Raw genomic sequence first — 9,948 nt, forward strand, 5'->3', positions numbered from 1 at the left:
GATGATGGCCATTCTGACTGGTGTGAGGTGATATCTCATTGTAGTTTTGATTTCTCTAATAATGAATGATGTTGAGCATCTTTTCATGTGTTTGTTAGCCATCTGTATGTCGTCTTTGGAGAAGTGTCTGTTTAGGTCATTTTCCCACGTTTTGATTGGGTTGTTTGTTTTTGTGGTATTGAGTTGTATGAGCTGCTTGTATATTTTGGAAATTAAACCTTTGTCAGTTGTTTCATTTGCTGTTGTTTTCTTCCATTCTAAGGGTTGTTTTTTCACCTTGCTTATAGTTCCCTTTGCTGTGAAAAGCTTTTAAGTTTAATCAGGTCCCACTTACTTACTTTTGTTTTTATTTCCATTACTCTAGTAGGTGGGTCATAGAGGATCTTGCTTTGGTTTATGTCATTGAGTGTTCTGCCTGTTTTCCTCTAAGAGTTTTATAGTTTCTGGTCTTACATTTAGCTCTTTAATCCGTTTTGAGTATATCTTTGTGTGTGGTGTTAGGAAGTGTTCTAATTTAATTCTTTTACATGTAGCTGTCCAGTTTTCCCAGCACCATTTATTGAAGAGGCTATCTTTGTTCCGTTGTATATTCTTGCCTCCTTTGTCAAAAATAAGGTACCCATAGGTGCATGGGTTTATTTCTGGGCTTTCTGTCTTGTTCGATAGGTCTTTATTTCTGTTTTTGTGCCAGTACCATACTGTCTTGATAACTGTAGCTTTGTAGTATAATCTGAAGTCAGGAAGGTTAATTCCTCCAGCTCCATTCTTCTTTCTCAAGACTGCTTTGACTATTCGGGGTCTTTTGTGTTTCCATATGAATTGTGGAATTTTTTGTTCTAGTTCTGTGAAAAATGTCATTGGTAATTTGATAGGGGTTGCATTGAATCTGTAGACTGCGTTTGGTAGTATAGTCATTTTCACAATATTGATTCTTTCTACCCTGGTTGTATTGTTTTAGATATCTGCATTCATATAATTATAGTGTCCAACACCATAAAAAAGAAAAACTATCAGTGATAGCTAGCCAGTGGCATCCTACCATATCTTAAACATTAATATTAAAATGCTCAAATTCAGACCTCCCTGGTGGTCTAGTGGTTAAGACTCCGAGCTCCCACTACAGGGGCGTGGGGTTCAGTCCCTGGTCAGGGAAGTTACGCGTGCCGTGGAGTGTGGCCAAAAAAAATAAAATGCTCAGATTCTGCCATCTATTTTTTTAGTGAAGGCTTTTTACAATAAATAATTTTATCATTATTTTGATCAACTTCCTGTGTATTGAGCACCCACTGTGCATGGCATTGGCTGGGCGCTGCACAGTGTGTACATGAAGATAACATAAAACACGTCCTCTTTCCTGAAGAAGCCTGTCCTCTAAAGCAGAGCAGTTCCCTTTGGAACCTGTTAAAATACACAGGCCAGGCCCTCCCAGAAGAGCTAATGACTTTCTAGGTCTGCAGTGGGTATTAGGCATCTGTTTTTGAAAGCTCTTTTTGATATTCAGCTCTGCGTCCCTCTCATTAGAACCACTAGTGAGAGGAGAAGACCCACACACGTGAAAAATAAATATTCAAGGCAGGCACAGGTAGGGAGTAACAGAAAAGACCAGATTTTGCCAAGTGGAGACATTAAGGAAGGCTTTCTTAGCATTTTGCCCAGGCTTTATGATGGGTATCATTTCATCACACAGAAGATTTGGAAGTTGTTGAACTCTCAAGGATGGGCGGCGATGACATAAGGAAAGCCTGGGAAATCATGTGGTTTTGGAATAATAAAGGAATTTAATTCCGTAATAAAGGGCAAGATGATCCCTTTTAAAGGCAACTCTGAGCATACAACTTTAACAGGAAGTATCACAGGCACTTTGGCAGACTTTGTGTTCGATAGAAAAGCATACTTCCTTTGTATCATTGTTGGGATTGAACAGTGTTTTTAATTTAAAAGAAAAAAAAGATTAAGTATCTTGCAAACTTATTTAATAGGTAAAATTCAATTTTCATGAGATGTTTTTTAATAGTGCAGTTGCCCAGGGCAGTGCTTATCTGTACTTTTGCCCCATCCACAAAGATTCTGATTTCAGTGGGTATGAGTGGGGCCCTGACATCCAGTTTTAAAGTTCTTAGGCTGATTTTAATATGTTCTTAGGGTTGGCTACTGCTAAAACGGTGGAATTACTAGTTAGTAAAATGCAAGTGAGATTCCAGTTAAGAATTTCCTCCCAAGCAATTCTAGAAGCAAAAGTATTATTAATTAATAAGGCAGAACAACTGACCCAAACTTCGTGTTCAGGAAAATGAACAAATTAACAGATGCCTTCTTTCTTCCCTTTAGGGACTGTATTAAAAATGGATATGTAGAGAATGCTATTAGGAGCCTAGAGCATAGAGTGCTTGGGGTTGAGGGTGACAGATGAGTGACATTTGGAAGTGTCTGCTTTCTTTTGTCGTCCGCCCTGGTTATCAGCTGAATAAGGTGGTGTCAAACCTCAACTTTCAAAGATGTCTGAGTTGCAAGGTCTGCTTCAAAATCTGTTTAATCAGGACATTTAAATTTTATTAGGAAGAAGTTTAAAACGCGATCAGGTGAAACAGTGCGCCTCATTGACCTCCTGGAAGAAGGACTAAAACGCTCCATGGACAAATTGAAGGAAAAAGAAAGAGACAAGGTAATCCAAAGACTGACTTGTATATTGTGTAGCATGCATTTTGTTGTGGTTTTTCATTTTTGTTTTTATTGAGAGAACTGGGAAGGTTTATAAGCAGTCAGTCAACTTCTGACAGGCTTATACCTCAGGTTTATTGCAGTTTGTTTCATGAATTGCTGAGTGTTTATTGTGAAGATACAGTTCTTAGCTATTACAAAAGACCATGGCCTTTTCTTCCTTTGTTAATGTGGCATAGAATCTCTGCTGCTTCTTGGCAGTTCACCTGTCACTGCTTTGAACCAATGACAGGAGAATACTGAAGACTGAGGCGGTTTGAGTGAATAGCCTACATTAGTGTACATCTGCTGAGCTCCTTTCTGGGAGCATTTGAAGAGTCGTCATTAGCAGTAAACACTGACCACTCGAGGCTTCCCTTGAGCCCACAGAGTAGGCAACATGATGGCCTTTCATAGCACCCTTAGAAAGGACTATGGTTGGATTTGTGTGAAATTTGGATGAACTGCATCAAAGTGGGGAAAAAAATTTTTTTTTATATAGAAATAGATAGAGGTCAGAGATTGAGTCAAAGGATCTTAGGTCTTTTACATTCCAGCAGTCAAATGGAATGAACATAACTACTGTAAACAGAAGAGTAAAATTATAGAAAGAGACACAGAATAGGATTAAATGTAGACATGAATGAGCAAAAAAAAAAAATGGTTCTTTGAGGACATACTCTGGTTTGGTTTGGGTAGATCACTGATAATCCAGAGAGCATGAAGGCAGGTTCTCTAAGGGAACATTCTCCCCACCTGTTCCATTTCCATTGTTCGCAAAGTGAAACATGACATTGTTTTTTATTCTGTTTCCAGTTGGTGGTTGTCAAGTATACCCAGTTGGTATCTCCAGAATGGTTTTGCCATTTAGTCCTGGCCTAGGTATAAGCGGCACAATCAGATGAAAAGTGGAAAATTTAGTCACTTATCAGTTTGTTTAGTCTGCATAGTAACAAAAACTGCTTTAACTCTTTATTTGGCTATTTCAGCTACTATTTTTTAATCTACATAGAGTAAAATGTAAAGCTTGATGAATTTTTACACACACATATATACATGCTGCTGCTGCTGCTAAGTCGCTTCAGTCGTGTCTGACTCTGTGCGACCCCATAGACGCCAGCCCACCAGGCTCCGCCGTCCCTGGGATTCTCCAGGCAAGAACACTGGAGTGGGTTGCTGTTTCCTTCTCCAGTGCATGAAAGTGAAAAGTGAAGGTGAAGTCGCTCAGTCGTGACCATGCTAACATCAACCAATCAAGTTATATCTCTTTCACCCCAGAGAGTTTCCTGTCACCATAGGTCATTTTTGTTTATTTGAGGACTTTAAATGAAAGCATAAAGTATGTGCTGTTTTCCAGGTATATCAGTAGTTCATTTCTTTTTACTGCTAGATAATAGTAGTAATGTGTTTCTTCAACAGAAGGACATTAGGGTTGTTTCTGTTTGTTGACTGTTACGAATAAGAAGCATTAATAATTTCAGCATTACTGTTCAAGCCACTTTTTGGGTACATGCACTTTTCTCTTGGATGTATATCTAGGAAATTGCCAAGGAGAGGTTACAAATGTTATATATTCCCATCACTAGTACAGTTGTTCCAGTTGCCCTGTATCTTTCCACATAACTGATTTTGTGAGTCTTATTTGAATAGCTTTTCTGGTGAATATGTATTAGCATCTCATGGGTTAAAATTTGCATTTCTTTAATGAGTAACTACGTTAACTGTTGCTTATTGGTCATCGGGGTCTTTTCTGAATATGTTCAAGTCTTTTGTGTAGTGTTTGTTTTAGACCATCCCTTTATATTTACCCACATATTTACACTTTGCTGTGGACTTTATTCCTCCTTGCAGTTTCTAATTGCCTAGGTGTGGTTTGGAGAGGGAAGTAGTATTTCCTTCTTTCCTTTGTATTTATCTTGCTTGGAGTTGCTGAGTTTTCTGAGGGTTGGGTTTCTCATCAGTTTAGGAAAATTCTCAGTCATATCTCTTCAAACATTGCATCTTTGCCCCATTCTGTTGTAGAATCTAAGTACATATATTATGTTAGAACTTGTGACTGTGTCCCAGAGTGTTTTTCACATTTTTTTTTTCACTTTTCTCCTCTATATGCTTTATTTTGGATATTCTAAATACTTTAATCATAGTTTTCCATTTTGAAATAATTTCAGATATAAAAAATTATAAAATAGTACAAAGTACTCCCATGTCAGCCTCCCCAAATGTTAACATCCTATAGATGTAGTGTGATTTCAAAACCAGGAAATTAACACTGCTACAGTACAGTTCACTAATATGCAGACCGTAGTCAGATTTTGCCATTGGTCTTTTTCTAGTCCAGGATCACATGTTGCATTTAGTCTTCATGTCTCCATAATCTTTTTTAATCTGGGCAGTTCCTTGCTTTTTCTTTCTCTTTCATCATCTTGACACTTTTTGTCAGGTTTTCTGTGGACTGTCCTGCAGCTGGGTTCATCTAGTATATCTTCATAATTAAATTCAAGTTATACAGCCTTAGAAAGATAAGTTTCCTTCTCATGTCATTATTTCAGGAGGCACCCGATGTTGATATGTCTCATGATTGTTAACATGAATTTTGATCACTTTTGTTACGGTGATAATATCAGTTTTCTCCATTGTAAAGTTACTGTTTTTCCTCTTTGTAATTAATAAGTATTCTTTAAACGATTCCAGACTTTTAAAAGCGGTATCATTAATTTTATTTTTGGCTGTGTTGGTTCTTCATTGTGGTGCGTGGGCTTCTCATTGCTATGGTTTCTCTTGTAATGGAGCATAGGCTCTAGGGAGCGTGGGCTTCAGGAGTTGCTGCGCAGCCTGTGGGATCTTCCCGGACCAGGGATCCAACTCGTGTCCCCTGCATTAGCAGGCAGATTCTTAGCCACTGAACCACCAGGGAAGCTCCAGTTGCAGTCTTTAAAGCTGCTGTGTTTCTGTTGTTTGTATTGTCTTGTTCCCCCTCCCCCTGCCTCAACTCCTTGGTTTTAAGTCATTTCATCTGACGTGGTGGGTGAAAAGTTGTAAGAGTTCTAGATAATGTCATCTTCCTAGTTAAGTTTTCTGGCTGACAGCACACAGCTAGTTGTCTTAATGATGTCCTTGTGTTGATGCTCTCTGGAGACTTCAAACAGTTGCTTCATATAATCTATTCAGCTTGTAAGTAGTCGATTCTGGTGGAAGGGGTTAGTCTGCTTCAGGCTGCTGCATCATGTCCAGACTGGAATCCTCACCTACTTACTTGACCTAATAATGCTTCAGAACATGACCAAATCTACCAAGACAGTGTTAGTTCTTTTCCAGTTCTTGACAGCCTGTTTTTATTCCAGTTAATTCAGTTCAGTTCAGTTCAGTTGCTCAGTCGTGTCCAACTCTTTGCGACCCCATGAATTGCAGCACGCCAGACCTCCCTGTCCATCACCGTCTCCCGGAGTTCACTCAGACTCACGTCCATTGAGTCCGTGATGCCATCCAGCCATCTCATCCTCGGTCGTCCCCTTCTCCTCCTGCCCCCGATCCCTCCCAGCATCAGAGTCTTTTCCAGTGAGTCAACTCTTCGGATGAGGTGGCCAAAGTACTGGAGTTCCAGCTTTAGCATCATTCCTTCCAAAGAAATCCCAGGGCTGATCTCCTTCAGAATGGACTGGTTGGATCCGCTTGCAGTCCAAGGGACTCTCGAGAGTCTTCTCCAACACCACAGTTCAAAGGCATCAATTCTTTGGCACTCAGCCTTCTTCACAGTCCAACTCTCACATCCATACATGACTACTGGAAAAACCATAGCCTTGACTAGACGGGCCTTAGTCAGCAAAGTAATGTCTCTGCTTTTGAATATGCTATCTAGGTTGGTCATAACTTTCCTTCCAAGGAGTAAGCGTCTTTTAATTTCATGTCTGCAGTCACCATCTGCAGTGATTTTGGAGCCCAAAAAAATAAAGTCTGACACTGTTTCCACTGTTTCCCCATCTATTTCCCATGAAGTGATGGGACCAGATGCCATGATCTTCGTTTTCTGAATGTTGAGCTTTAAGCCAACTTTTTCAGTCTCTTTCACTTTCATCAAGAGGCTTTTTAGTTCCTCTTCACTTTCTGCCATAAGGGTGGTGTCATCTGCATATCTGAGGTTATTGATATTTCTCCCGGGAATCTTGATTCCAGCTTGTGTTTCTTCCAGTCCAGCGTTTCTCATGATGTACTCTGCATATAAGTTAAATAAGCAGGGTGACAATATACAGCCTTGACGTAGTCCTTTTCCTATTTGGAACCAGTCTCTTGTTCCATGTCCAGTTCTAACTATTGCTTCCTGACCTGCATACAGGTTTCTCAAGAGGCAGGTTAGGTGGTCTGGTATTCCCATCTCTTTCAGAATTTTCCACAGTTTATTGTAATCCACACAGTACCTGACCCTAATTTTGTTTCCTATAACCTACATCTAAATATTCTATGAAATGAAGCAGATAAAAACTAATAAATGGTGCTTTCATTTCATATCTACTGAATACACTGGGAAAAAAGTATTCAAGCTGACACTTCATAATTTATAACTCAGGTTTCTCATGGAAGCATTCTCTGTTATGCAGAGCCGATGAGTTTTATTTTCCTTATTCCCTTCCCTGTAGATTGGCCTGTTTTCCTACCTCAGTGTTGATGTTCATTGCAGTTCACTGATTAAAGACCGTTAGATGCTCCTTGTGCTGGGTGTGCTGTGCTCAGTCGTGTCCAGCTCTGTGCAGCCCCGTGGACTGTAGCCCACCAGGCTCCTCTGTCCATGGGATTCTCCAGGCAAGAATCCTGGACTGGGTAGTCAGTCCCTTCTCCAGGGGATCTTCCTGACCCAGGGGGCGAACCTGCGTCTATTGTATCTCCTGCGTTGGTAGGCAGGTTCTTAACTAACAGCGCCACCTGGGAAGCCCTAGATGCTCCTTACCACCATCTTTTGTCTATGAGATGGTGGAACAAAACAAGGATTGGTAACTTCTGAAGTATTTTTTGTTTTTCCAAAAGGTCTTAACCACAGAGGAATTGAAGGCTGCTCAGACATCTGTTGCTTATGGCTGTATCAAATATGCTGATCTTTCCCATAACCGGCTGAATGACTATATCTTCTCCTTTGACAAAATGCTGGATGACAGAGGAAATACAGCGGCTTACTTGTTGTATGCCTTCACTAGAATCAGGTAATTGGGGTGCAGCATTTTTTATTTTGAGTCAAATGATGATTTCTAGTTGGGATCAGTCATTCCTTATTACATGTTTTCAATGGAGAAGAATATACTTAACAAAGGGGGATGATGGCTGTTACCTGATTTTTCAGGTCGATTGCACGTCTGGCCAATATTGATGAAGAGATGCTCCGGAAAGCCGCTTGTGAGACCAAAATCATTTTGGACCATGAGAAGGAATGGAAACTAGGCCGGTGCATTTTGCGGTTCCCTGAGGTTCTGCAGAAGATTCTAGATGACTTGCTTCTCCATACTCTGTGTGATTATATCTATGAGCTGGCAACTACTTTCACAGAATTCTATGATAGCTGCTATTGTGTGGAGAAAGATCGGCAGAGTGGTAAGTGGCTCATCCAGTCTTCCTATTGGGGATTGGGCACCAACAGAGGCATTCATTTGAGTTAGATGTGGGTAATTTTCAGTTTATTTATGGAAACCCCCCACACCCAATTTCCCGCTAGTTACACAGTAATCCATATCATATACCACAGACAGAATTGCACTGGCTCTAATACAAGCATAAATGGAATTCTTAAACAGACTCATTTCCCCACCCTCAGCCACATGGGATGGAACCATAAAACTCCAAAGAAACAATTGGAAGGTCACTAGGAATAGGACATTTCCAACAAAAGCAATGTGACTGATAGTCAGAGAGTGAGTCTTTGGGTTCTTGATAATGAAAACTGCCCTTGGAGGAAAAAAATAATAACCTCTTTTAGGCTTTTTGCCCTATCGTGTTACACTATAGTTAATGAAATAGACTGAACTAATGATTAATAATACAGCAAGTAGGCATTTCTGAGAGTCATGCTTAAGAACTTAAAATTTCATTAGGAAAAAAAAAATCATTATTGTGTTTAAAGTTCATTCAGACCATGAAGCCTAGAACAGAATTTAAAGAAAAGAAAAAGATAAAATTACAGTCTAGTAGTGCAGGCTCTGTATCTTTTATCAGTTAAAAATAGATTTCTTGAACAGAACACCTTTATTTCTTAGATTCTCTCTCTACAGTTTAGGTAAAGATGATTCTAGTTAAAGCCCCCAAAGCATCTGAGTTAGGCTATTTACTTCTCCATAAAGTCCAGAAATAGCATAGATTTTTTAACAGTGATTTGTAGATAAAGTAATTACTCTCCTTCTCTGTATTCTCAGGAGAAGTCCTGAAGGTGAACATGTGGCGTATGCTGCTGTGTGAAGCAGTTGCTGCTGTCATGGCTAAGGGGTTTGATATTCTGGGAATAAAACCTGTCCAAAGAATGTAATCCTCCCAAGGTTTGAACACTGTGTGTTTTCACCAAAGCGGCCATTAGCATTGTTTGCTTTTTTACAATCATGTGGATACAAAAACAAGTAAAAGCAATTTATCAACTATCTATAGAACTTGTGGTTGTCTCTCACAACTAAACTTCTGAAAAGTACTTTCACTAACTTTAATTAGATAAGGAATCCCATTTATTGAGCCCTAATGTAGTCCCCAAGAACACAACTTTCACTGCCATTTATTCTGGAGAAACAAATGCTTAATATACATGAATGTTACTGCACTGTGCTGCTTCCAAGGGTCTCCACGCTCAAAGGAGCCGAAGATATGATCTTAATGAATTATGACCATAGCTACCATTTACAAACTGGTCTGTATAGAGCCCTATACAGCATAAAGGATACCTTGGGAATAAATATCTAACCAAATAGAGAATAGCAATAAGAAGACAGTTACAAAGAAGCCAAGTAGAAGTTCTAGAGGTGAAAAATATAACTGAAATTAAAGATTTGCTAGAGGGGTCCAACAGCAGATTTGAGCAGACAGAAAAAGGAACTTGGAGAGAGGCCAAATTTAAATTATACAGTCTGAGAAAGAATTACATCAGTGTTTAGAATGAAATTTTTGAAAAATGAAAAGGGACTAAGATGACCTTTAGGACACCATCAGCATTACCAACATATGTATAACAGGAGTCCCAGGTGAGAGGAGAGAAAGAAGCATAAAATATTTGAAGAAATAATGGCTAAAAAT

The 9,948-nt window shown here is 39.4% G+C and overlaps 1 protein-coding gene across 1 annotated transcript in view; it reads left to right on the top strand.

Annotated features, from left to right (window-relative positions):
• Positions 1–9,293, top strand: part of RARS1 (arginyl-tRNA synthetase 1) — a 28,663-nt gene extending 19,370 nt beyond the window's left edge. Inside the window, exons 12-15 of the mRNA XM_052643220.1 lie at positions 2,557–2,662; positions 7,714–7,886; positions 8,024–8,271; positions 9,087–9,293. Of these exons, the coding sequence (XP_052499180.1) occupies positions 2,557–2,662; positions 7,714–7,886; positions 8,024–8,271; positions 9,087–9,196 (637 nt within the window). The 3' untranslated portion in view covers positions 9,197–9,293. The remainder of the gene's footprint in view (positions 1–2,556; positions 2,663–7,713; positions 7,887–8,023; positions 8,272–9,086) is intronic.
• The last annotated feature ends 655 nt before the right edge of the window (positions 9,294–9,948 follow it).

The sequence above is a fragment of the Budorcas taxicolor genome, chromosome 7 (genome assembly GCF_023091745.1).
Source record: "Budorcas taxicolor isolate Tak-1 chromosome 7, Takin1.1, whole genome shotgun sequence".
NCBI classification, from domain to species: Eukaryota; Metazoa; Chordata; class Mammalia; order Artiodactyla; family Bovidae; genus Budorcas; species Budorcas taxicolor.